General features: G+C 53.8%; 1 protein-coding gene across 1 annotated transcript; it reads right to left on the minus strand.

Moving 5' to 3' along the window:
• LOC136474241 (uncharacterized) lies at positions 1 to 27481 on the minus strand. Its single transcript, XM_066471835.1, has 5 exons — positions 27320 to 27481; positions 5979 to 6113; positions 1442 to 3238; positions 945 to 1131; positions 1 to 859 (listed from the first exon to the last, which is right to left on the minus strand). The coding sequence occupies exons 2-5, from the start codon at positions 5979 to 5981 to the stop codon at positions 195 to 197; spliced, it is 2652 nt and encodes an 883-aa protein (XP_066327932.1). The 5' UTR covers positions 5982 to 6113; positions 27320 to 27481; the 3' UTR covers positions 1 to 194.

Consider the following 27481-nt stretch of genomic DNA (forward strand, 5'->3'; position numbering starts at 1 on the left):
TCATTTTGCCTACAAAACTTCTCATGAACTGCACAATTACCATGTTCTCATCTACCAGAAGTTTATAGAACTTCGTAATACAACAAGCAGAACCAGCTAGAAATAGAATCAGGGGGGATACGGCGACGAACGACCGGAGTAGCTGCAAAACAAGAGCATACACAAACCAGCTGCTCCCTGGAAAGTTTTACCAGTTACAATCGATATCTCATCATTGAAAACAAACTGTAAAAATCCAGCACCGCTTCTTCAACCAGCTCCTCCATTACTCCCCCTTCGAGCTTCTCAGTGATGTCAACCACCTGCGCCATCATCAGTTTCACCCACCCTCTTGCTTCCACCTCCTGCTTCACAATTCTGTCCAATATGATCCCAGCATTATCTCTCTTGCTCACCACAAACATCCGTGCCCCGTATATCCAGTCCTTCAGGATACTCCAGACTTCTACACCCAGATCAGGAGATGAGGTGCCTCTCCATGTCCTGGAGTGTCTTTTACTCCATGGAAATGCACTCAGTAAGGTGTTCTCACCGATCTCTATTAGAGCAACATTCACGCAGTCAAAAAGAAGCCTTCTGTATGAACTTTTCTCCTGCAGCTCCAATACTTTGTTGCACAGTACCGGGTCAAGAGGGTGGTCAGGTAAGTGCCAACCGGTGAAAACCATACGTGATTGCGAAGTGCCTAATCCAGCTGATGACATTATATTTTGCACAAGGACATGGCATTCTGACTCATCATCACCTTCATCAGGGAGACGAGAACTCGGCCTTGGGTTACAAAGTGACTGTGACTCTGAGGTGGTGTCATCCCATGGTAAGAAACGGGCAACAGTTTCAATTGCTGAAGATCTTGATACTGCTTCAGAGAATAAATCAGAAACAATCAACATATAAACCAGACTGAGTAATGGAGAGATTTGATACAGAAAAACAAGACTTACTCGTATTCTTGGAAGTAGTTATTCCAGGTGTTTCAGGTTCATTACAACTGCTATCTTCAGAGGGTGCATCAAGAACTGAGGTAGGGCTTGGTTGATCACGGTTACTATTTAGGCATTTATTTACTCCTAGTTCATCCAGGTTTCTGGTTGAATTGTCCAATGATACAGAAGCACCAGAAGTTGTTCTCTGCAATGCAATTTCTTATCAGTTGTTTTGAGGCCAAGAAGTTTGGAATCCAGCGATATAGTTCTTTTGCAAGAATAAACAGGTAGCGATAAGTCAAGAAACTCAACAGAAAAGGCACTCCAACAATGTGGTATGTTTCTTATGCAAGAATAGAAGAATATAACATTGTACTCCCTCCGTTCCAAATTATAAGACGTTTTGGCTTTTCTAGATACGCAGCTTTTGTGTCTAGATACATAGAGAATCAAAACGTCTTATAATTTGGAATGGATGGAGTATTAAACCTGCATGATATTCGAGAAATGCTTACATCTGATGTGCTAGTTGATATTTGTGTCGAAAAACTATCGAATCTGTCCTCACAATGCATGACTTTCTCAATGGCATCCATTTCATGATTGCAATCCTGTCTACTATGAATAATACAACCTTCAAGCCTCTCAGCAAAGCAATCAGATGGATGATAGATGGACATTTGCCTTCTTGGCCTTTTACTTTTAGACAAGAAAAAATCTGAAACTCTTCCCTTGAAAGCTGATTTTCCTTTATTTGACACAACAGCCACTTTCAGTTTGTGGCTCTCAGGATTTGAAGCTTGCACATTCACCACCATGTTTTCAGACGTGGATGAAATCACTGGAACAGATTTTGATCTTGGCAATTTCCTAGAAGATACCCCATTGTCATCATTCTTTCTAGAAGTAGTTACATTTGTAGAACGTGTAGTCAGTTCATTTTCCAGGCCACATGACTGGTTACTGGAAACAGAAAACATCCCAGTGGTGACCTCATCTTTCTTTGCTTCCTTAACGGAGAGCATCTCACCCAACGTGCACTTTCTCCTCGACAGTTGCACTTGACTTGTCTCATTGCAGCTAACCATTGACCATCGCTCTGAAAGCTGTTTTTTGGCCTCCGTGATTACTGATGACTCAGAAAAGTGGGAGATTCTGCTGAAGGATGAGCTTGAGCATTGACCTTCATATCTTCTTATGTAATTCCATGAATGTTTTGACAGAGGGCTACCTCCCTCGGAGTCACTGAGGGTATCACCATCTTCAATATAGTTGATTTCAGAACCACTGGTATAATCAACTTCTGAATCACTGAATGAGCTTTCATCTCCCCCATATCCATTTGAGTATGCAGAAGATAATAAAGAGTCATCTCTTTGGTTACATCCATCTTGCCGGCACTGCATGATACCATGCACTAGTCCTGCAGATCCTATGGATGCCTGGTTATCATCTAATGATCCATTGAGACTGTTACGGTTAGTTAACTGAAATGAAGTTGCCCTGGAGGTCAGCTTTGCCTTTGATATACTAGGCTTCCCTGGGGTAGGCCTCAAAAGTACTATTCTACTTGGCTGGGAAGGTATCTCTTCCTTTGGACTAGGAATTTGATGGAACCTTCTCATGTTCAATACATTTTGCTTACCAATTTCTGCCTTGGATAGTCTTATGCCATTAATATCAACAGATCTAATTGGTTTCAGCACTGTAATGCATTTGGTCTGAGGTGGTGCTCGGTTTGCGTGAAGCCCACTCGACTGTCTTGAGAAAGTGGCGTTATGTTCTTCAGGAAATTCAAGAAATAAATCTCTATTTGAACATGGAAAAACAAGAGCTTCAGGTAACTCCTTTGTACAAAGGAGTTTCTCTTCAATGGCAAAGTGTTCTGGTTCCATGATCTTGTCTTGTGCAACATCTAATTGCTTACTCTTGTTCTCCAAACACCATCCTTTCTGTGAAGTTCGATCATGAAAATAGCCTGTTCCTGATTGTCCTTCAGATACTTCATAAACATCATTGTAATCAATTTTTTCATGACAGCATTGGTCATTTTGTGTCTTCAACATTATGAACTGATGGCATTCTTTTCCCTGTAAGGTGTTGTTTGTGGCATTTAAATCTCCACTCAAGTCACTTACGGTATGGTGTACAATTGGTTCTTTAGTAGGTAAATCCTCCTCAAGACCCATTAATCTGGCAATGACACTTGGAGGTCTTCTCTTTGACTCCGCTTCTTTAGACATCTCCTTCTCTAATAACATTTTTAATGATGTTGCATTAGATTTTCTGCTTGAAGAATTGTCATCAGCACCCTGTTGATAAACCCACAATATCAAAAACAATAATCAAGACAAAAATCAATTGTATATATTATTTTTCCTCAGGCCCTTCAGGAGAATATAATACCATAAAATTTTCTATTAGCACTAACTGATAGCTAATCTTTACATGTAGGGATATATATTTCCCTTTCTTTTTATTTTCAAATTGTATCATATCGAAAGGTCCCTACAGTCCTTATCAAATGACATTCACCAATATAAGTGTGAGGGAACAAAATTCTAAAATAAATTTTGTATATGACACAAGTTTTTCCAAGACAGGATTGGTAATTTTCTTCAATTCTGAGATGATTCTTTGAACTTATAACCCTGAGAGGAGAAACATTGAATAAGGTATTTTGATGTAAATGATACAAAGTAAAAGGTCAGTGCCTTATCATCGAGGCTCAGGACAGTTAGTAAATCGGGACAAATCGGCTATATTTTTCAGTAGAAACTGTTCTCCAGAAATGAAGCAGGTGGTCAGTCAGAGGCTTGACATTCAAAATGAAGCCTTGGCTGAACGCTATCTTGGTCTACCCACGGCGGCAGGAAGGAATTTAAGTGACTGCTTTGAATATTTACCGTCTCAGGTAAAGGGCAAAATTGAAAGCTGGTGTGGACGTGAAGCAAGTTGTGCGGGAAGGGAGGTGTTGATCAAGTCAATTGCTCAGGCAGTACCTACTTATTCCATGAGCTGTTTTCTTCTACCTCTCAACATATGCAACAAGATGAGAAGTGCAGTTGCGAACTATTGGTGGGGAAGCTCAGCTGATAACCGGCATATGCACTGGATGAGCTGGGAGCGTCTCACCCTGCCAAAGCACAAAGGAGGTATGGGTTTTCGGGACCTGAGGAGTTTTAACCTGGCAATGCTTGGAAAACAAGGGTGGCGCCTCATCACGAGACCAGATTCCTTGTGTGCTAGAGTTCTCAAAGGGCGCTATTATCATGACACGGAGTTCTTGCGGGCTACTCGGAAAAAGCACGCGAGCAGTACATGGAGGGCCATCCTAGCAGGCCGTGACGTGTTATATCATGGCCTGATCAGGAGGGTGGTTGATGGAGAATCAACTGCTATTTGGGGTGATCGGTGGATTGCGGACCATTTTGATGCTAAGCCAATTACTCCAAGGGTTGATGGGCACCCGAACTTGGTCTCTGAGTTACTGACGGCCAGCAGGGCCTGGAACGAAGAGGCAGTGCGGGCGCTATTTTTGCCAATTGATAGAGCGGCTATTCTGAGACAGCCGCGTGGACGAGGTGATACTGATTTTTGGGCTTGGGAACCCGAGCGTTTTGGGATATACACAGTCCGCTCTGCATATAAGCTTATCTACAAGCGGAAGTGGGAGGAGTCTTTCGGTCACTTACCAAGCGCCTCTGTAGATCCTATTTGGAAAAAAGTTTGGAAACTGGAGGTCCCTCCCAAAGTTAGAGTGTTCTGGTGGCGGGTCTTGCATGACTTCCTACCGTCGAGACAAATTCTTTTTAGAAGGCACATTGAACCGGTGGCTAACTGTGAGGTCTGTGGAGTGCCTGAAGAATCGATCAAACATGTGCTCCTGGAATGCACAGTGGCAAGGCAATTTTGGGCACAAGTGAGATTGGCAACCGGGGTGAAGATACCGAGTTTGAATGATGAAACCTGGGCTGCTGACCTGATGTCAGAGTTGTGGCCAAGGCGAGATCGCGCTCTGATTATGATCGGCATGTGGGCTCTCTGGATGATGAGGAACAAGAGACGCCATGGTGAGCTGCCGATGCCAGTCCATCAGGCGGTACTCTGGGCTAAGGATACGGCCTTTGACTTATGGCAGCTGAGCCATTGCCATGGCAATCCAGCTCCAAAGTGTGACACTGCTAAGTGGAAACGACCGGAGGTGGGGTGGTCGAAGATCAATACGGATGCTGCATTCACTGAAGAGAGCAAGCAGGGTGCAACCTCGGCTGTTGTTAGAGATGAGCATGGTGCATTCCAAGCAGCACAAGCAATCTGGTATGATCATGGACTTGATGCCTGTACCATGGAAGCTTTGGCTTGTAGGGACAGTTTGAAACTTGCTGTACAACTGGGACTTCAACGTGTGGCTTTGGAAACCGATTGTCTTCAGGTTGTGCAGTTGTGGAAGAAAAAGGAGACGCAAAGATCCATCATTGATCCTGTTCTGAAGGAGATGGAGGAGATTAGTCTTGCCTTTCATGAATTTTCTTTCTCTTTTGTTAGTAGAAGCTGTAATAAGGTAGCACACTTGTTAGCTCGACAGGTCTCGAGTTCGCATTGTTCGGAGATGTGGCATGTTACTCCAGCATGTGCGTATGACTTGATCATGTTTGAGGCTTCGGCCAGATGATAATGAAAGGCAAGCTATTCACCAAAAAAAAAAAAAACTTGACTTATAAAAATAAACCAAGCAATAAAAAAACAGGAATGGCAGAACAAATAATTGTTTTGTCATTATCTGAAAACACAAGAAGGAATAATACTACAATCCACTACTTGTTGAATACTCCAATACAATATCATCTATGATTTATCCCAACATAAAGCAGAATGATGACATTTTTTATAAAGCAATCCTGCCAGGTCTTATTCACAATTAATCCCATGATTATTTTGTAAAAGTAACCCCCCATCATTACATCCAAATGTCACAAAAATACAAAAGTAACACAATAAATATAGGACCTACTCAAAAAGCGCCCAAAAGAGATTATAAGTGATACATACCATCTCCACGAGCTTGATCAATTACTGGCTTTACTTCAGACATTCTGGTACACAGTTCAAACTTCAAACCGATCAATTTCTCCTGATAAAAGGTAGCTCACCCAGCTTAAAACAATCCATTTGGAACATGGAATCCTGAAAAGCAAACAAAAAGATGTGAAACTCCATGAACCTTATGTGAGTTGTATGACTAAAACCAGGTAAATTAACCATACGATCAGACCACAACCCTTGTTAGGTGGCTAGGTAAACTCTAAGAGCAGGAAATTTTCATTAGAATAGTGGCCAACTAGCACTAACATAGCAACACTCGAGAGGAATGCATAACTGCAATGAATATATTTCAGGAGGTTCTTAGCGTCTAAAGCCCTTAGGATTTAAATGTAAGGGATACTAGATACAAAAGGTCTGTTGCCATTACTGTAGGAGGAAGATGCTCGTTGGGAAAACTTCAAGAGACACATGAACATTTTGCAGGCACTTGTAGGCCAGATTGGTGCAAAAGAGAAGCACAGTTTATGGCCTCTTCTTGTCCAACTTTACTTACATGAAAAGAAAATCAGCACAGAGAACTAAAATATTCGAGGTGGACAGAGCAGCACTTGGCAGTATGGAATAGTGACAGTCTAGCAGAGTGGCGGATAAAAGGACAAAATAAAAGCAAGTCCACAGAGCCAACGAACACAAGTAACAACGATTTGGACGCATAAGGACGTGACATTAACGAGTTCGTATGTAGTCCCAAAAGGAATCTTGCAGAAAAGACAACAATCTCTGAAAACTGCATTTTTGTCAGGTAATAGAAGGCAGAATGGCAATAAGAGTGACCTGAAAAATACCAATCAAGAGCACAGATTTCGAATGCTTTACACTTACTCAGATAAGACAAGTGTGAAAACTAAAAAAAGAATTGGCACAGAATAACTATGAAGCCATGGACAACCAAAATAATGCCAAGATTACTCTGCAGTCTGCACCAACACCATCCTTAAAGGCTCCAGATTTTCTCTGGAAATCTCGTCAGCACCTTGAATCTTAACAGTGTAATCCAGGAAAAGAAAAGGGCAATGATGTTGTGATAAAGTAGAGGGCACGCACTCTACGTTGAATAAAATATGCAATCAAGAATGAGAATAACGAGATGTTTAGGTAATGTACGTCTCCACATGTGCCCTGAAACCGAGACACTTCCCCCATGCAGCAATGCTGCAGTGTCTATAGAATAAAATACACCATGAACCATAAACTTTGTGTCGGTGTTTCGGACCGGGGGTCCTCAACCAACCAGTGAATTTGTTCTGCGTGTTCCCAATCCTGGACGGTGATGCAAAGGGACACAAGGTTTATACTGGTTCGGGCAATCGGTGCCCTACGTCCAGTCTGAGAGATCGATCTTGTATTCCTTGCACCGAGGTGCTTGTAGTAGGGGGTTACAAGCTAGGTGAGAGAGAGAGTTGGTCCCAGGTCTCGGCGAGGTGTCGTATGGGTCGCTAGAGACGGTGCTCTCAGGCCACTGGGAAATGTGTGTTACAAGGCGTTCTTTTTCTCTAAGTGGCCCAAGTCCTCTCCTTTTATAGCTGAAGGGAGGACAAGGACAGTACATGTGCTAACTACACGGCGTCGTGCCAACAGGGGCGGCATGTCCGAGCCCTGTGGCCTGTTCCTGTGGCGGCGTGGTCGTCGGAGTGGTCCGTCCTTGGAGCACTAGGACGGTGTGGTAGTCCCATCCGATCCTGTGCGTCGTGGGAGCCCCGAGATTACCTCGGAGTGGGTGCGGCGGTGGACGTGCAAATCACTGTGGACGGACTGTGCGCGAGGCCGAGGCTTGATCGGCACCGAGGCCGCACCGCAGTGGGGGGTCTCGGCGGGCACGAACCCCAAGATAGCCGAGACCTTGGTGTACAGTGCCGAGGCCTCGAGCGGGCGGCTGGTCTGGTGCGTCGGTTTGGAGGCGGTGATGACCCGGGCCAAGTTGTCTGTGCGATGTTGTTTTCGAGGCGGGGATCGCGGGACACAGTGTAGTGTGGGCGCTGATCGTGGGCACAGCGTTAGGACACAGTGGCCGGTAATCCCCGCCGTGCCCTGTCCCAGGCGGTATGGCGCTGATGCGACCTCGGGTCCCGTCGGCCATTCTGTGGCGTCGAGCCATCGTCCGGCTGAGATTGCGGGAGTGGTTGAAGTATTAATGGGACATGACGCGCTGTCGGGAGCGCCGGTCGAGGCGGGGGGCGACGGGCTGCGGACGAGCCGGCCTCGAGCGACGCGGAGAATGAGGCCTCACGCGAGACGGAGATCGGACTCCTTGCCGAGGCATGCCGCGAGAGACCTCGCGCGATACGGAGAATGCACCCCCTGCCGAGGCCTTCCGTGGAGAGCCTCGCGCGAGGCGGAGTTCGCGTCAGGATGCCGAGACCTCCTGCTCGAGGCTCGAGGCGAAGAGGAGGGCCCAGTGGGCTCGGTCGTGGCGGGTTTCTAGCTTTATTTTTTGATGGGACTTTAGCGACTCATTTGATGTTCGCTCGGGGTACCCCATTCTAAGATACCCGACAGTAGCCCCCGAGCCTCGGGGGGAGTGCGTGTACTCTCCCTGAGGGTTTGCCGAGGCTTGGTTTATACCTGCTCCGTAGGAATTGGGGTTTGTTTTTTGAGGTTCCGGTGGGTGCGCGCGAGCGCACCCGCCGAGTGTAGCCCCCGAGCCCCTGGAGGAGTAGAGTTACTCCTCCAGGGGCTTTTTTCATTTTCGCGTTTGAGCGAGTAGTTCTTATCGCATTTGCTGAGCCCATAAACGCAAGTTCGGGTTGCGGGGGTCTCGGCGAGGCTGCAGGAAGAGCCCTCTAGCCTCCGCACGAAGCGAGAGGTTCGTCAGGGGTCCCCCTGACTTTGGGTACGACCATCACGCTTCCTTTTCGCTCAGAAGGAGGGGTGGAATGTGCCAGGCTACCCTCGATGGGCACGAGCGTGGACACTTCCGGTGAGCTGTTATCGGGTGAGTCCGAGTGGAGGCCCGTACCCCGTTCGCTAGGGGACGGCTAGTGGTCCAGAAACGCACTCCAAGAGTACTAGAGGGCTTCTCTAGTGGGTGACGCGGCCGTTCACTGGGCCCCGGTGGCTCGGTGCCTCCGTACGGTGGGATCCCATTCGGAGACTTCCCTGCCGGTCTCAGACACGACTTAGGACGCCCCGAGCGACTGTTCGCTCGGGCCTCGGCCATTCGTAGGCTCGCCCCGAAGCCGTCCCTGACTTTGTTGTCCTGGGGCGGCTGTCGAAACCTCTTGGAGGCCTAGCCTTCGAACCCCTGGACCGTAACGGGCTCGGTGCCCTTTATCGTGTTTGTAACGAAACCTCTAGCGCGGATTTAGACCGTTTGTCTTTGTCTTGGGTGTCCTGGCCTTTTCATCCGACCCTCACATATCCTTTTCGTTCGGACGGAGGGTTTGTTTGCCGAGCCCATTCTGGTCTCGGCAAGGTTGCAGGAAGAGCCCCTAGCCTCTACGTGAGAGGGCCGTCGGGAGTTCCCCTGGCTTTTTATACGCCCCTCGCGCGTGAGGGTTTGTTTGCCGAGGCCCCTTTGGGCGTGAGCCCGGGTCGTGGGGTCTCGGCATATTTGCAGGAAGAGCCCCCTAGCCTCTGCACAGGGTGAGAGGGCCGTCAGGAGCTCCCCTGTCTTTTTGTACGACCCTCACGCTTCCTTTTCGCTCGGAAGGAGGGTTTGTTTTGCCGAGGCCCATCGAGTGCGAGCCGGGGTCGCTGGGTCTCGGCAAGGTTGCAGAAAGAGCCCCTTAGCCTCTGCATAGAGCGAGAAGGCCGTCGGGGGTTCTCCTGACTTTTTATGCGACCCTCACGCTTCCTTTTCGCTCGGAAGGAGGGGTGGAATGTGCCTCGCTACCCTCGATGGGCACGAGCGGTGGCACTTCCAGTAAGCTGTTATCGGGTAGTCCGAGTGGAGGCCCGAACCCCGTTCGCTAGGGGACGGCTAGCGGTCCAGAGACACACTCCAAGAGTACCAGAGGATTTCTCTAGTGGGTGCCGAGGCCGTTCGCTAGGCCTCGGTGGCTCGGTGCCTCCCTACGGTGGGATCCCATTCGAAGACTTTCCTGCCGGTCTCGGACACGACTTTGGGCGTCTCAAGCGTTTCGCTTGCTTGGGCCTCGGCCCCGTATAGGCTCGCTCGCGGTCGTCCCTGACTCTGTTATCCTGGGGCGGCTGTCGAAACCCTTTGGGGCCCAGCCTTCGAACCCCTGGATCGTAATAGGCTCAGAGCCTGGTTCCTTCATACGAAAGGAATAGGCCGCGGGGAATATCTTCCCTATTGGCTCGGCAACGAGTGGCGCGCCTTTTTAGGCGGTTTCATGGGGAGGCGAAACGACGCCTGCTGCCGTAGTGGCCGAGCGTGACGTGGTGGATGGGACGTAACTGTCCTCGCATTTAATGCGGGAGACGTGGGCACGTGGACCGGCGAAATCGGCTCGTGGTTAACTGCGCCAGACGGGGGGAAAACCTCCCCGATTTCGTCGCCCGTTCGTTTCGCCTCCTCCCTGCATAAATACCCGAAGAGTCTCGCCCCTCCTCGTCTTACTTTGCCTGCATTAGCACCGCCTCCGTCGAGCCGTCGCTAGAGCAGCGGGTGCCGGGAAGAAGAGGAGAGAAAAGCGAGCCTAGGGAGAAAGCGAGAAAAAAGCGAGAGCGTGGGAGGGAGAGAAAAAACTCACCGCCGCACCCGATTCCTCCATCGCACCCATGGCCGGCGACATCGTCGTTGTCGGGGCGGACTCCTGTGATCCGTCGGACGTCACCGAGGAGATGCTTCAGTCGCTTGTCGACGGTGGACTCCTTCGCCCGGTGACAGACCCCACCAGGATGGAGTGGATTGCTCCGTACGGCGAGCCAGAGCCGAGGCCTCGCGACGGCTATGTCGTGAGCTTCGTCTCCTTTCACGAGCGCGGCCTCGGCGTCCCAGCGGATCGGTTCATGCGGGCGCTCCCGCACTACTACGGCGTGGAGCTCCACAACTTCAATCCCAACTCCATCGCTCAGGCGGCTATCTTTGTTGCCGTCTGCGAGGGGTATTTGGGGATTGCTCCCCATTGGGAGTTGTGGCTCCACCTATTCCGGGCGGGGCACACTACCAAGCCGACGGGTACGTCGGGTAAGAGGAAGGCGACGAGGGCCGGTGGCTGCACTCTCCAAATGCGCCAGGACCGCTAGCACCTCTACATCCCGGCCCAGCTCGCGTCCTCCAACCGACGGTGGTACACGAGCTGGTTCTACCTTCGTAACGATGACGGAGGACTTTCCCCCTTATACTGGGCGGATTGTGGGGAGTTGCCCGGAGAGATAGAAGTACGGCGTCCCGAAGGACGACCAGCCCAAGCTGGAGCCACTCCTAGAGGGGCTGGCGAGGCTGCGGGGCCATGGCCTCACCGTGGCTGTGGTCGTGGCCGCCTTCCACCGCCAGAGGGTGCTGCCGCTGATGGCTCGGTGGCGGCGGCTGTTTGAGATGAAGCCGGGTGAACCCATTGAGGGCATCTGGATGTCCTCCTCCGCCCTTTCTGACGAGAAAATTCTTCGTCGGGTGGGGGAGACGGTAGAGGCGAAGCTGAAGGGCGGCAACTTGACCCCCTTCGTGATGCGACCGTCGCGGGGGTTCCTTTCGCTGGTAAGTCGTGTGCCGCTGTAGCCTCTGAGCCTCCTCAGTCTCCCCTTACCCCTTGTTCCCTTATGCGCATTTGTCGTTCCTTCAGGGGATGAGGGACGTGCGCTCCTCTCCGCCGCCCGTTCCTGAGGACGCGAGGCGGCGGGCGATCAACCGGGCGCACGCCGACGCGCAGAAGAAACGGAAGGACGCCAAAGCGGCGAAGCGCACGAGGCAAATCCTCGCGCGCGAAGGGCTGGATCAGCGCCGCCGTCAACAAAGGAAAGATGGCCTCCCGTTGGAGGAATCCCCGTCGCCGTCGCTGTCGACGGAGGCCTCGGACGGGGTGACAAGGGCGAGGGGGGCGAGGTCCCCTGGACCACCTCCCTAACGTAGTGGAGGTGGTGCCCGGGGCGCTGGCAAACAGCCCGGCACCCCCGGGAGGGGGAGGAGAAGCGGACCCGGGGCCGGCGGTTGCCCGCTCCGGGGCCGAGGCCGACACGCCCGAGGCGCGGGCGCTAGGCAAACGCACCGTCAGCCCGGTAGGCTCGGCGGCCGTGGTGGAGCAGGTGGCGGTGGAGGCGACGCCACCGCCCCCGCAGAGGACCGAAGGGGCGCCGGGGTCCGCTGAGGACCAAACGGCGCCGATGGATACGGAGGCGACGCCTCTGCCGCCGCCTCCGGCGTTGCGGACGAGGTTTGCCGTGGCGAAGCGGTTGCCGCCCCGTTCAAGGTAAGTGTATTTTTGGCAGGGTCATAGTGCCTTCCGTTCGTTTTTTTTGTCTCGCGCTGACCCTGTAGGTTAATTTTCCTTAGTCGGAAGCGGCCTGCGGACGACCTTCCCTTGGCGCCCCTTAAGGCACTTAAGGCGAGCCCCGGCTCCTCCGCCCACTGGGTGGCGGAGGCACAAGCCGCTATCCAACGTGGCGCAGCGTCGGCGAGGGTCGACCTGAAAGAGCCGGCCGCCCAAGGAGGGGTTGCCGAGGCGGCCCCTACACAGACGAGGGAGGGAGCGCTTCCGTCCCACGGGGGCGAGGCTCACGAGTCGGATGGGGCCGGCGTGCCCTTGGTTGCCGAGGCCCCCGGGGTCTCCGAGGCTGAGGCGACGAAGGACAGGGCGCCCAAGGCCACCCAGACCGCAGTGGCCGCGGCCGGTGTTTCTGCGTCCTCAGAGGCCACGATGGCGGAGGCTGGAGCCCCCGTGGCCGTCGAGGCTATAATTGCGGAGGCCGGAGCCCCCGAGATCACCAAGGCCGTCGTAATGGCGGTGAGGCCGTCTGCCCAGGAGGCGGAGATGAAGGCGGCGGAGGCCTCGGTGGCGCCCTTGGTTCAGGGGTCACCGTTGTTGCGAGAGAGCGCCCGGGAGGCGGAGGTCTATCCGATCTCCTCCGACGATACTTCCCGGGCACTGGAGGCGGTCGACGCCGAGGATGCCGGTGCCGTGGAATAGCCGGCGCCGGTCTTGGACGAGGGAAGCTCGGCCCTCGTGCGGGCGCGACCCGAGCCTCGCGGGTGGGATCACCCGCGGGTATTGTGGCGGAGCCGGGACGACCCTGAGGGGGAGCCTCTATTCGCCCTTGAGGACGTAGCCGAGGGCGGGCGCTGGGGCACCTTCGAGCAATACCGCCAGCTGGCGGAGCGGTCGCTGCGGACAGCCCTGTCCGTGGTGGCCGACGAACTGCCCGGAGTCGCCCAGGTTTGCGTTTTCCTTTCTCGCGTGACGTTGTCCTTTTCTCGGTTTTGTTGCAATCAACGACCCCTGTCCTGCTTCCCCAGGAGCTCGAGACCTGGTCCCTTGGGAAGTCGGTCTTTCTCCGGCGGGAGAGGGGCATCTGGGACCAGCTTCAGCGGCAGAAGGGCCTTCTTGCCGGCGCCAACGAGCTCCTGTCGGCGCGGAGCGCGGAGGTGGAGGACCTCCGCCTTCGTTGTGCCGACGCGAAGGTCGAGGCGGCCACGGCCCAGACGCAGCTCGCCCCTCTGGCGGCGCGGGTGAAGGAGTTGGAGGAAGAGCTCACCCGTGCAGTCGGAGATCGAGATGCCTTCAGGTCCCGGGACGAAGAAGCGACGGCCTCGGGCAAGACCCTCGCCGGGCAGTTGGGGGCAAAGGAGAGTGCGCACCAGCTAACAAGAGGCACTCTGAACGAGGCCCTTGCTGCGGTTGAGGCCTCGCAAATCGAGGCTGTGGTTTGGAAGGGGACGGTCGAGGGTGAGTTTCAGTCCCCTTGTTTTGTTTCCTTTTCCTTATGTTTGCTCCCTAACTTCCTTGTATGACGCAGAGCTGGGAAGTGAAGCTTCCAGGGCGGCCGAGGCTTCTCGGGTCGAGGCCCAGCGGTTGAAGGAGAAGGTCGAGGCCTCCCGAGCCGAGGCCCTGCGCTGGAAGGAGAAAGCCGAGGCCTGTCAGGTCGAGACCCGACGCTGGGAGCAGAAGGCCAAGGGTGAGTTCCGTGGGCTTCCGTCCCTAACTTAGGTTGTTTTTTCCCTCGCTCGACCTCATTCCATTTTCCGTGGTGCAGAGTTAGAGGCGGAGATCACTCGGGCCGCCGAGGCTTCCAGCGCGGTGCAGACGGTGCTCGAGACCGAGATCGGGGAGCACGAGGCGCTGAAACGTGCTGCCCTTTCCGCCTGCGAGGCCTTGGAGGTTGAGGGGGTTCAGTCAGGCAGCTCCCTGGGGAGCCGTTTGATCGCGCTGAGCAACCAGATGCGCGAGCGGCTCCGAGGAGCGCTGCACACGGGTGTCAAGCGCGCGCTGGCCGTCATCTCTTCTCACTACGTCGACGTCGACCTCCCGGCCATCAGTGATGGGTATGTCCTGCCTGATGATGACGAGGAGGCGGACGCAGGTGGTCACGAAGCTAATGGAGGCGGCGGAAGGCCCTGGCACGGCGCTGGCGACGCTCTTCGAAGAGGAGGTGGTTCCTCCCCTACCATCTGCCGGTGCTGAAGGCCCTGAGCCTTGATCTGGGCCCCGGGGGCTATGTAAAAATAGAATAGGGGTTATTTTTTGTATCGTAACGCTTGTGGCCGTCGAGGCCTTTATTTTCGAAGTATTTGTGTTTCTTAGTTGTTTTTCTTATGTTTCCGAGCCTCTGCCCTCTGTTGCTCCTGATCAGATTTCATTTGCAAAACACCCCCTTGGGGCCTAAGCCGTCCCTTGAGCGAGAGGTAGTGAGGGAGTGCCGTAGCCCGGAGGCGTAGGCCGTCTCGCGACTCTACCGGCCTCTCGCTTAGGAAACAGACCTTGGTCCGAGGAGTTTTTACAACTGATCCGTCGGAGCCTGCTAGGGTCTTGGCGTAGGAATTTTTGTGAAAAACAACTGAAGAATAGTGCGTGGGATCTCGGGGGGAGTCCCCCATTTAGCCCCCGAGGGAGGCTCGGTTCTGCCGAGGCAGAGCCGAGTCTCCCTTGCCGTGTTACTGAATTGCCGAGCCCTACGATGGGCTCGGGGGGTTTCTCGAAAAATTAGACCAACTAAAGAATGCTTTTTAATTGTATTTCGAGAAACGATATGTACAATGCCTGGAAATTTAGGGATAAAAGCGACGTAGCTGTTCTATGTTCCAAGCGTCGGTGAAGACTTCACCATTCTCATTAGCCAGCTTGTAGGTCCCAGGCTTCAGTACTTGGGCGATGATGTACGGTCCTTCCCATGGCGGGGTCAGCTTGTGGCGACCCTTGTTGCTCTGTGCTAGCCTCAACACCAGGTCGCCTACCTTCAAGTCTCGGCCTTGGACGCGTCGGGCCTGATAGCGCCGTAGGCTCTGCTGGTATTTGGCCGAGTGTAGTAGCGCGACGTCTCGGGCTTCCTCCAGTTGATCAAGGGCGTCCTCTCGGGTGGTGCGGTTGCTTTGTTCGTTATAGGCTTGTAGCCTCGGCGAACCATATTCCAAGTCGGTGGGGAGGATGGCCTCGGCCCCATAGACCAGGAAGAAAGGTGTGAACCCCGTGGCTTGGCTTGGAGTGTTCCTCAGGCTCCAGATGACCGACGGGAGTTCGGCGAGCCATTTCTTGCCAAACTTTTTCAACCGGTTGTGAATCCTTGGCTTGAGGCCTTGTAGGATCATGCCGTTGGCACGCTCTACTTGGCCGTTGGTCCTTGGGTGTCCTACGGCCGACCAGGCCACACGGATGTGGTGGTCGTTGGAAAACGTCAGGAACTTTTTGTCGGTGAACTGCGTCCCATTGTCAGTGATAATGGTGTTGGGGACCCCAAACCTGTGGATAATGTCGGTGAAGAACAACACCGCCTGCTCGGATTTGATTCGATTGATCGGACGAGCCTCGATCCATTTGGAGAACTTGTCGATTGATACCAGTAGATGGGTGTAGCCCCCGGGGGCTTTTTGCAGAGGCCCGACCATGTCGAGCCCCCACACGGCGAACGGCCATGTGATGGGGATGGTTTGCAGGGCCAAGGCCGGGAGATGTGTCTGCCGAGCATAGTACTGGCATCCTTCGCAGGAGCGTACTAGCTTGGTAGCGTCGGCAACCGCTGTCGGCCAGTAGAACCCTTGGCGGAAAGCGTTCCCTACGAGCGTCCGAGGCGCCGCATGGTGCCCACAGGCGCCTGCGTGTAAGTCCCAAAGCAGGGCTTGGCCCGCCTCGGCACTGATACATCGTTGGAGGACACCTGAGGGACTTCGCCTGTACAATTCATCATTGTAGAGGACGTAAGCCTTGGCTCGGCGCGCGAGCCGTCGGGCTTCGGTCCTGTCGCTAGGAAGTTCCCCCCGATCGAGCCACTCGAGGAACGGGATTCGCCAATCCGCGTCCTGGTCGGTCTACGGAGGCTCGGCGCGGACTTCCATGACTTCGGGCTCGGTCGAGGGGGTCTCGGTAGTAGAGGGAACATCGAGCCTGGCCGTGGTTTCCACAGACGGGCCCTCCTCTGTTACCAGGGTGTAGTCAATGGAAGGTTTGTGGAGGTCTCTGGCAAAGACGTTCGGGGGGACCGGGGCCCGTGCCGAGGCCATCTTTGCCAGCTCGTCGGCGGCCTCGTTGTACTTCCGCGCGACATGGTTTAGTTCGAGGCCGTCGAACTTGTCTTCTAGGCGACGTACCAATTTGCAGTAAGCCTCCATTTTGGGGTCGAGGCAATTTGACTCCTTCATCACTTGATCCACGACGAGCTGCGAGTCGCCCCGGACGTCGAGGCGCCGTGCCCCAAGTTCGATGGCAACTTGTAAGCCGTTGATAAGGGCCTCGTACTCGGCCATGTTGTTGGAGGCAGCGAAGTGGAGCCGCACCATGTAGCGCATGTGTACTCCGAGGGGCGAGATGAAGAGCAGACCCGCGCCTGCCCCGGTCTTCATCAGGGATCCGTCGAAGTACATGGTCCAGCACTCCGTCTGAATTTGAGCAGGTGGCAGTTGGGTGTCTGTCCACTCAGCCACGAAATCGGCCAAGACCTGAGACTTGATCGCTTTTCGAGGCGCAAAAGTCAAGGTTTCCCCCATAAGCTCGACGGCCCACTTGGCTATCCTGCCCGAGGCCTCCCGGTTATGAACTATCTCGCCCAAGGGGAAAGATGATACCACAGTTACTGGGTGCGACTCGAAGTAGTGACGCAATTTGCGCCGGGCCAGGACCACGGCGTAGACCAGCTTCTGGATGTGAGGGTAGCGTGCTTTGGTTCGGAGAGCACCTCGCTGATGAAATAAACAGGACATTGGGTGGGTAGAGCGTGCCCCTCTTCCTGCCTTCTACCACTACGGCTGCGCTGACCACTTGGGTCGTCGCGGCGACGTAGAGTAAGAGGGCCTCATCCCTGGCCGGGGGTACCAGGACGGGAGGATTTGTGAGCAGCCTCTTGAGTCTGTCGAGGGCTTCTTCGGCCTCGGGGGTTCAAGAAAAACGCTCGGATTTTCTCAAGAGTCGGTACAAAGGCAAACCTTTTTCGCCGAGGCGCGAGATGAAGCGGCTCAGGGCCGCAAGGCATCCCATGACCCTCTGTACTCCCTTGAGGTCTCTGATTGGTCCCATGCTAGTTATGGCTGAGACCTTCTCTGGGTTGGCCTCGATGCCGTGTTCCGAGACTATGAACCCCAAGAGCATGCCTCGGGGGACCCCGAACACACACTTCTCGGGATTGAGCTTGATGCCCTTCTCTCTAAGGCATTTGAAGGTTATCCTCAAGTCACCGACGAGATCTTCGGCCTTTCTGGTCTTGACCACGATGTCGTCTACGTAGGCCTCGACGGTCTGTCCGATGTTGTCGCCAAAGACCTGGGTCATGCACCGCTGGTACGTGGCACCTGCGTTTCTGAGGCCGAAAGGCATAGTCACGTAGCAATACATGCCGAATGGTGTGATGAAAGAAGTCGCGAGCTGGTCGGACTCTTTCATCTTGATTTGATGGTAACCAGAATACGCATCAAGGAAAGACAGGGTCTCGCACCCTGTAGTGGAATCAACGATTTGATCGATTCGGGGTAATGAAAAGGGGACTTTCGGACAGGCTTTGTTCAAACTGGTGTAGTCTACGCACATCCTCCATTTCCCATTCTTCTTCTTGACTAACACGGGGTTAGCCAACCACTCTAGGTGGGACACTTCCTTGATGAACCCGGCCACCAAGAGTTTCTGTATCTCCTCACCGATGGCCCTACGCTTTTCCTCGTCGAAGCGGCGCAGGCGTTGCCTCGTCGGTCTAGATCCGGCCTGGATGTCCAGGGAGTGCTCGGTGACCTCCCTCGATATGCCCGGCATGTCCGAGGGACTCCATGCGAATATGTCGGCATTCGCACGGAGAAAGTCGACGAGCACAGCTTCCTATTTGATGTCGAGGGTGGCGCTGATCCTCAGCGCTCGGTCGTCGGGGCAGGCGGGGTCGACCGGGACGAGTTTGATGGCCTCGGTGGGCTCGAACGCCCCTGCGCGACGCTTGGAGTCAGGCGCCTCGCCACTGAGTTGGTCGAGGTGGGCGATGAGGGTCTCGGCCTCCGCCAGAGCCTCGGCGTACTCGATGCACTCGACGTCGCAGTCGTATGCATGTTCGTACGTGGACTCGATTGTGATGATACCGCTGGGGCCTGGCATCTTGAGCTTGAGGTAGGTATAGTTGGGGACCGCCATGAACTTGGCGTAGCACGGCCGCCCTAGGATGGCGTGGTAGGCTCCCCCAAACCCGACTACCTCGAAGGTGAGGACTTTCTTGCGGTAGTTGGAGGGGGTGCCGAAGCAGACGGGAAGGTCGATGCGCCCGAGGGGTCGCGTGCGCTTCCCTGGCACGATGCCATGGAAGGGTGCGACGTTGCCTCGGAGCCTCGACCGGTCGATCTCCAAGAGCTCCAGGGTATTGACGTAGAGGATATTGAGGCCGCTGTCTCCGTCCATCAACACCTTGGATAGTCGAGTGTTGCCGATGATCGGGTCGACGACCAGTGGGTACTGCCTGGGATTCGGTACATGGTCAGGGTGGTCGTCTTGATCGAAGGTGATCGCCTCCCGAGACCAGTCGAGGTACCGGGGGGTGGCCACCTTGATCGAGAAGACTTCTCGGCGCTCCCTCTTGCGCTGCCGCGCCGTAAGGCACGCCGAGGGTCCGCCGAAGATCATGAAGGCGTTGCGTACCTCGGGGAAACCGTCGTCCTGGTCCTCGTTCCGATCACCGGCGCTCTTCTGCTTGGCGTCGTCGTCGGGGAGCCCGAGCCTGGTGTAGTAACGCCACAGCATGGAGCAATCCTCGAGAGCGTGCTTGACCGGGCCCTGGTGGTAAGGGCAGGGTTTCTTGAGCATGTCGTCAAAAGGCCTAGGGCCTTTGAAGCCTCGGGGGTTCTTGCGTTCTGCGGCCGCGACCAGATCAGCCTCCAGGACCTCCTGCTTCCCTAGGTGCCCCTTTTTCTTTCTCTTGGAGAGGTGGGAGGCTGAGGCCTCGGGGGCCTCGTCCCTCCGCTTACCCTTGGTGTCGCTGTCGGGGAAGATGGCTCCAACAGCCTCTTCACCCGAGGCGAAGCTGGTGGCGATGTCGAGGAGCGCGGCAGCAGAGCGCGACACGTTCCGCCCTAACTCTCGAACCAGGTCTCGGCAGGCAGTGCCGGAGAGGAAAGCCTGGATGATCTCCGAGTCGCCGACGCTGGGCAACTCGGTGCACTGTTTGGAGAAGCGCCGGATGAAGTCTCGGAGAGACTCGTCCGGCTTCTGGCGGCAGCTCTTAAGATCCCAGGAGTTCCTAGGGCGCACGTATGTGCCCTGGAAGTTCCCGACGAAGATCCTAACCAAGTCTCGCTAGTCGTGGATTTATGAGGGAGGAAGGTGCTCGAGTCAGGCTCGCGTTGAGTCCGACAAGAGCAAGGGGAGGTTGCGGATGATGAGCAGGTCATCATCCGCGCCACCTAGCTGGCAGGCCAGGCGGTAATCGACAAGCCAGAGTTCAGGGTTGGTCTCGCCGCTGTACTTCGCGAGATTGGCTGGTTGCCGAAATCGGGCAGGGAAAAGAGCAGCGCGGATGGCCCTGCTAAAGACCCGAGGGCCTGGCGATTCAGGGGAAGGACTGCGGTCCTCCCCGCTGTCGTAGCAACCGCCTCGGTGTGGGTGGTAGCCCCGAGCGGGCCCCTCGTTGTCGTGGCGTCGTCGCCTGCTGACCACCTCATGGTCTCCCTGTACCTCGCGTCGATTGTCGAGGCGGTCCAGAAGCACGGGGACCCTGTGGGCTATCGGCGCTCGGTCGGGCTCGAGACGAGCCGGGGCTTCCCTGTCCTGCCGAGGCGGTGCCGTGGGTAGGTTCGAGGCGCCCCCGTGTCGTCGGGAGGCGGAACTCTCGGCCTGCTGAACCGCGGCGGTCTCTAGGAGATCCCGGAGCTCGCCGCGGACCCGCCGCCCCTCCGTGGTAGAAGGCTTGGGCATTGCGCGGACCAGCATTGCCGCAGCCGCGACGTTCTGGCTAGCGCGATTGAAGACTGGGGGTTGCTCACTCCCTTCGTCGTCATGGATGCGGTGATGCACATCGCGGGCCCTCCGTCGGGCTCCCCCGCCTTCGCCGCGACCTCGCTGTTCTTGTTCGAGAGAGTCTCGAAGCTGCTGCAGAAGGAGTTGGTCTTGTTCGACCTTGGCCTGGAGCTCACGGAGCTGTTCTAGGTCTGGGCACTGAGGTCGTGCAAGAGCGACGTTCTCATTTTGTGCGGCCGGCAGGACAGTGCGTGGGGGCTGTGGCGGCGCCCGCACCTGGGCGAAGCGGGGAACGGCTACCTGCCCCCTCGTCCTCTTCGCCCGTCCTCGGCATCCTGAGCCCGACGTGAAAACACTCGCGAGTGGGGTCGTAGTGCCCTTCGTCGTCGGAGTCGGAGTAGTCCGAAGCAGTATTCGCTTGCGGCCAAGAACTGGCGCATAAGCCCCAGGGTCGTGGAGTCCGGAGAAATCCACTCCGGGCCATGCCTCGTCCTCCTCCGAGGAGTAGGCACGGGTGCTCAGGTCGAGAGCGAAGCGCTGGCGGCGTTCTGAGGGATCCTCGTGAGCGGCAGTGTAAGCGTAGGCGTAAGAGGCGGCGGCATTTCTCAACCCAAAGGGGTATGGGGATGGTGCCGTCGCCAGACTCTGCTCCGTCGGGATCGGCTCCTCGGGGAGTGGTGGAGCGGAGCTTGATGACTGGGCATCGCCGTGTGCCACCGGCGATTTTCCTTTGTCCAAGCTCAGGCTAGACAGGTCCCCAGCCAGGGACCCTGTGCCAACAGCTGGTCGTAGGATATCGGCGGGGAGCGGCGTGCCGCTCCGGATTCACGTAGCGTCGGGGTGGTCATGCTCGCATCGTGCCTGGCGAGCGCGGCGAGAGCGGCCGCCCGGGCGCCGCCTGCGCCTGGGCTGCTGGTGCGTGACTTCATCGTCGGTTGGTGGGGCTCGAGGAGTGAGGAGTACCATGTCGTACTCATGCCCTAGGGACATGAACTCTAGGCTCCCAAACCAAACCACCGTGCCGAGACGCAATGGTCGTACGGGGTTTGCCATCCGGAACCTGCTGGGATGACGAAACTAACACGCAGAGGCCCCTACCTGGCGCGCCAACTGTCGGTGTTTCGGACCGGGGGGTCCTCAACCAACCAGTGAATTTGTTCTGCGTGTTCCCAATCCCGGATGGTGATGCAAAGGGACACAAGGTTTATACTGGTTCAGGCAATCGGTGCCCTACGTCCAGTCTGAGAGATCGATCTTGTATTCCTTACACCGAGGTGCTTGTAGTAGGGGGTTACAAGCTAGGTGAGAGAGGGAGTTGGTCCCAGGTCTCGGCGAGGTGTCGTATGGGTCGCTTGAGACGGTGCTCTCAGGCCACTGAGAAATGTGTGTTACAAGGCGTTCTTTTTCTCTAAGTGGCCCAAGTCCTCTCCTTTTATAGCTGAAGGGAGGACAAGGACAGTACATGTGCTAATTACACGGCGTCGTGCCAACAGGGGCGGCATGTCCGAGCCCTGTGGCCTGTTCCTGTGGCGGCGTTGTCGTCGGAGTGGTCCGTCCTTGGAGCACTAGGGCGGTGTGGTAGTCCCATCCGATCCTGTGCGTCGTGGGAGCCCTGGGATTACCTCGGAGTGGGTGCGGCGGTGGACGTGCAAATCACTGTGGACGGACTGTGCGTGAGGCCGAGGCTTGATCGGCACCGAGGCCGCACCGCAGTGGGGGGGTCTCAGCGGGCATGAACCCCAAGATAGTCGAGACCTTGGTGTACAGTGCCGAGGCCTCGAGCGGGCGGCTGGTCTGGTGCGTCGGTTTGGAGGCGGTGATGACCCGGGCCAAGTTGTCTGTGCGATGTTGTTTTCGAGGCAGGGATCGCGGGACACAGTGTAGTGTGGGCGCTGATCGTGGGCACAGCGTTAGGACACAGTGGCCGGTAATCCCCGCCGTGCCCTGTCCCAGCCGGTATGGCGCTGATGCGACCTCGAGTCCCGTAGGCCATTCTGTGGCGTCGAGCCATCGTCCGGCTGAGATTGCGGGAGTGGTTGAAATATTAATGGGACATGACGCGCTGTCGGGAGCGTCGGTCGAGGCGGGGGGCGACGGGCTGCGGACGAGCCGGCCTCGAGCGACGCGGAGAATGAGGCCTCGCGCGAGACGGAGATCGGACTCCTTGCCGAGGCATGCCGCGAGAGACCTCGCACGATACGGAGAATGCACCTCCTGCCGAGGCCTTCCGTGGAGAGCCTCGCGCGAGGCGGAGTTCGCGTCAGGATGCCGAGACCTCCTGCTCGAGGCTCGAGGTGAAGAGGAGGGCCTAGTGGGCTCGGTCGTGGCGGGTGAGGGACCCACGACTTACCTTCTAGCTTTATTTTTTGATGGGACTTTAGCGACTCATTTGATGTTCGCTCGGGGTACCCCGTTCTAAGGTACCCGACACTTTGTCTTGGTTTGCTCATTCCTGACTCTTAGGCCCAGTTTGGTGGGGCCCTAGCCAGTTCCGGCTCCTCTGTGCACTGTAGCAAGAAATCGTTTTTATCTCTCTCAAAATAAATTAGACTAGTGAAGCCATTATTTTTTACTTCACCGACTCTGGCTCCTCTGTGCATTGTGGTATGATGCCGGAGACTTTCGGATCCATGCTAAACAGGCCTTAGTATATTCTAGTACCACATTAGGCCCCTTTGGTAGGGCTTCAAAACCGGCTTTATTACCTCTGGCTTCTACAAATCTACAGAAGCCCTGCCAAATGGCTACCAGAAAAACAGCTTCGCACGAGGAGCAACCATAAAGCTGAAGCCGTTTTTGTTCTACACATCTACAACAACAACAACATAGCCTTCCAGTCCCAAGCAAGTTGGGTAGGCTAGAGTTGAAACCCACCAAAAGCCCCAAGTCACGGTTCAGACATTTCAATAGCTGCTTTCCAAGTACTCCTATTCAAATATAAATCTCTAGATATATCTCAAGCTTTCAAATATCTTTTTATTGTCTCCCCCATGCCAATTTCGGCCTTCCTCTACCTCTCCTCATATTATTAGCTTGGCTTAGGACTGCACAATGCACTGGTGCCTCTGGAGGTCTCCTTTGGACATGGTCAAACCACCTCAACCGATGTTGGACAAGCTTTTCTTCAATTGGTGCTACCCCTAAGCGATTACGTATATCATCGTTCCGAACTCGTTCCATTCTTGTGTGACCACAAATCCATCGCAACATACGCATTTCTACAACACTCAGTTGTTGAACATGTCGAATCTTTGTAGGCCAACATTCTGCTCCATACAACATAGCCAGTCTGATCGCCGTTCTACAAAACTTACCTTTTAGCTTTTGTGGTACCCACTTGTCACAGAGAATGCCAGAAGCTTGTCGCCACTTGATCCACCCTGCTTTGATTCTATGAATCACGTCCGCATCAATATCCCCATCCCTCTATAGCATCGATCCCAGATACCGAAAGGTATCCTTCTTAGGCATTACTTGACATTCCAAACTCACATCTCCCTCCTCCTATGCAACTCCGCCAAAGTCGCATCTCATGTATTCGGTTTTAATTCTGCTCAATCTAAAAACCTTTAGGCTCAAGGGTCTACCGCCATAACTCTAGTTTCCTATTTATTCCCGTCTGACTTTCGTCCACTAACACTACATCATCAGCGAACAACATACACCAAGGGATATCCCCTTGTATGTTCCTGGTAACCTCATCCATTACCAAGGCAAAGAGATACGGGTTTAAGGCTGACCCTTGATGAAGTCCAATTTTAATCGGAAAGTAATCTGTGTTACCATCGTTTGTTCGAACACTAGTCACAACATTGTTGTACATGTCCTTAATGAGGGTCACCTACTTTAATGGGACTTTATGTTTGTCCAAAGTCCACCACATAACATTTCTTTATCTTGTCATAAGCCTTCTCTGAGTCAATAAAAACCATGTGGAGGTCCTTCTTCTGCTCTCTAAACCGCTCCATAACTTGTATTATTAAGAAGATTGCTTCTGTGGTTGACCTTCCGGGCATGAAACCAAATTGGTTTGTTGATATCTGCGTCGTTCCTCGCAGGCGCTGCTCGGTGACTCTCTCCTATAACTTTATAGTGTGGCTCATCAACTTAATTCCCCGATAATTAGTACAACTTTCTTGTAGATTGGTACCAATATGCTTCTTCTCCACTCCTTAGGCATCTTGTTCGATCGTAAGATATTGTTGGACATCTTGGTTAGCCATACTATAGCTATATCCCCGAGACATCTCCACAACTTGATTGAGATACCATCAGGGTCCATCGCTTTGTCCCCTTTCATCCTTTTCAAGGCTTCTCTGAAATCCAATTCTTGAATCCTCCGCACAAAGCCTGTTAGTGTCATCAAACGACTCGTCCAGCTGAACGGTGATGTTCTCGTTCTCACCATTGAATAATTTATCAAAATACTCTTGCCATCTATGTCTGATCTCATCCTCCTTCACCAAGAGCTGCTCCCTCTCATCCTTTATGCACTTGACTTAGTTGAAGTCCCTTGTCTTTCTATCGCGAGCCTTAGTCATCCTATAAATGTCCTTCTCTCCTTCCTTCGTACTCAAACGTTGGTAAAGGTCCTCATAAGACCTGCCCCTTTGCCTCACTCACCACTCGTTTTGCAGTCTTCTTTGCCACCTTGTACTTCTCTATGTCGTCTGCACACCTGTCATGATACAAGCGCTTATAGCACTCCTTATTTTCCTTAATAACCTTTTGCACATCTTCATTCCACCACCAAGTGTCTTTCGAGTCACATCTGCTCCCTTTGGTCACTCCAAGCACCTCTGAAGCAACCTTCCAAACGCATGTTACCATCTTCTCCCACATGTTGTTTGCATCGCCTTCATCCTTCCAAGGGCCCTCTCCAATGACATTTTCCTTAAAGACCTTTGATGCCTCTCTTTCTAATTTTCACCACTTCGTTCTAGCAACCCTAGCTTGTTTGTTCCCACGAGCTTGCACCAGAAAGCGAAAGTCAGCCACCACCAGCTTGTGTTGAGCGACCACACATTTTACAGGCATCACCTTATAGTCCACGCATGTTCGTTTATCCCTTCTTCTTGTAAGGACAAAGTCGATTTGATTAGAGTACTGGCCGCTACTAAAGGTTACTAGATGGGACTGTCTCTTACGAAAGAGGTGTTAGCTATCATCAGATCAAAAGCTATGGCGAAGTCTAAGACTTCCTCTCCCTCCTGGTTCCTACTACCATATCTGAAACCCCCATGAACTACCTCGAAACTTGCACTTGATGTACCTACATGGCCATTAAGATCACATCCTATAAAAAGTTTCTCGCTACTAGGGACAGCTCTAACCAAGCGATCTAAGTTTTCCTAGAAAAGCCGCTTAGCACTCTCATCATAGCCTATTTGGGGGCATACGCACTAATTACGTTTAAGACTATATCACTAATGATAAGTTTAACTAAGATGATCATATCCCCTTACCTTCTCACCACCACCATACCATTCTTGAGGCTCTTATCAATCAAAACTCCTACTCCATTTTTATTTGAAGTTGTCCCTATGTACCAGAGCTTGAAGCCAGTATTATCCACCTCCTTCGCCTTCTGCCCCTTCCATTTAGTCTATTGGACGCATAAGATATTTACACGTCTCCTAACCGCTGTGTCCACTAACTCTCTTAACTTACCCGTAAGGGACCCTACATTCCAGCTACCTAAACGGATCCTAGTTGGCTCGACTAGCTTCCTTACCCTTCGCACCCACCGAGGTAGGTGTGAAGACCCTTGCTCATTTTGCACCACACTCGGGCGCCGATGTGGCGCGCCACTAAGGATGCGACGACCCGATCCTTGCTCACTTGACACCGTGCCCAGATCGCGACCAGCGGCGAATCTAGACTAAACTGCTGCCAGGGTCGCACAGATTCATGAACTCAATTTGATGGGGTCGTAGCTGGCCGGAATACGCGGGGTTCCACTGATTCGTACAAAGTTATCGGGGTCGCATGACCCCGACAACTTTGCACTGGCTTCGCCGCTGATCGTGACACGGCGCATCACGGGGGTGACGACCCGGCCCTTGCTCATTTAACACCATACCGTTGTGGAGGAAAAAAAACTAGCTTCTACGGATTGAACCGTACACAGCTTGTGGCAGCTGTTCTGCCAAACATTTTTCCAAACGAATTCAACTCCATCGGAGAAGCTGTTCAAAGACACGTATTGAACCATTCAGGTAACTGAAGAACTACAGTCTACAGAGCACGAAATTATTGCCATATGTACCATAGATGTGTCAAAAACGGCATATGCAGGTCTGAATTTTTATTTATTACTTTCTTTTGGAAAAATATGGAGTGTACATAGAGGTGACATAATAATGACACAACAGGTGCCATATGCAAATCGATGAGCACTGCATTTCACTCGCTGAATCCTAACTCGGTTTTTCTTATTTCTCCGACTGAATCATAGAATTTTAAATTTTATCTTTCCAACCAAGCACTGAATCATAGAAATGTTTTTTTTTCTAATTTAACTTCCAATAACCAAGCACCCACTCATAAGTTCGCCTCAAATTACTACATGTATCAGTATCCCTAACACGAATTCAGAGCAAAAGAAAATGACCGGTCTATAGAGAAGACAACTCGAACTGAATCGGGAGGTGGCATTTCAACACCAAACTCGATTGTCGTACCCCGCGGAAGCCACAGCTAGAGAGCGAACACAACCACCCCCAAGCAACCAAGCACCGTCGGCACGTCGCGGCGAGAGAGCGAGAGATGGCGGGGCTGGGGGAGAGGGAGAGAGTCTATGGATGATAAGCGCCGGATGCTAACCTCACGAGACGCGGACGCTGAGCATTCGCAGCCCAGTGTGGTGGCCGGGAGAGGGAGCGGCGGCGGCGGCGGCGACGGCAGGTTTAAGTGGGAGAGTGCTGGTTTGCTGGAGCACAGTTAGGTAGCGATTCCTTTGCGAGCCGTTTGGTTTGGCTGTTTGTT

The sequence above is a fragment of the Miscanthus floridulus genome, chromosome 8, assembly GCF_019320115.1.
Source record: "Miscanthus floridulus cultivar M001 chromosome 8, ASM1932011v1, whole genome shotgun sequence".
In the NCBI taxonomy this organism is placed as follows: Eukaryota; Viridiplantae; Streptophyta; class Magnoliopsida; order Poales; family Poaceae; genus Miscanthus; species Miscanthus floridulus.

What these genes read in the sequence shown, in the direction of transcription:
- LOC136474241 (XM_066471835.1), bottom strand. An exon ending in TATCAACTAGCACATCAGAT is followed by an intron (nt 1,132 to 1,441) that starts GTAAGCATTTCT and finishes ATTGCATTGCAG; the next exon opens with AGAACAACTTCTGGTGCTTC. An exon ending in AACTACTTCCAAGAATACGA is followed by an intron (nt 860 to 944) that starts GTAAGTCTTGTT and finishes TCTCTGAAGCAG; the next exon opens with TATCAAGATCTTCAGCAATT.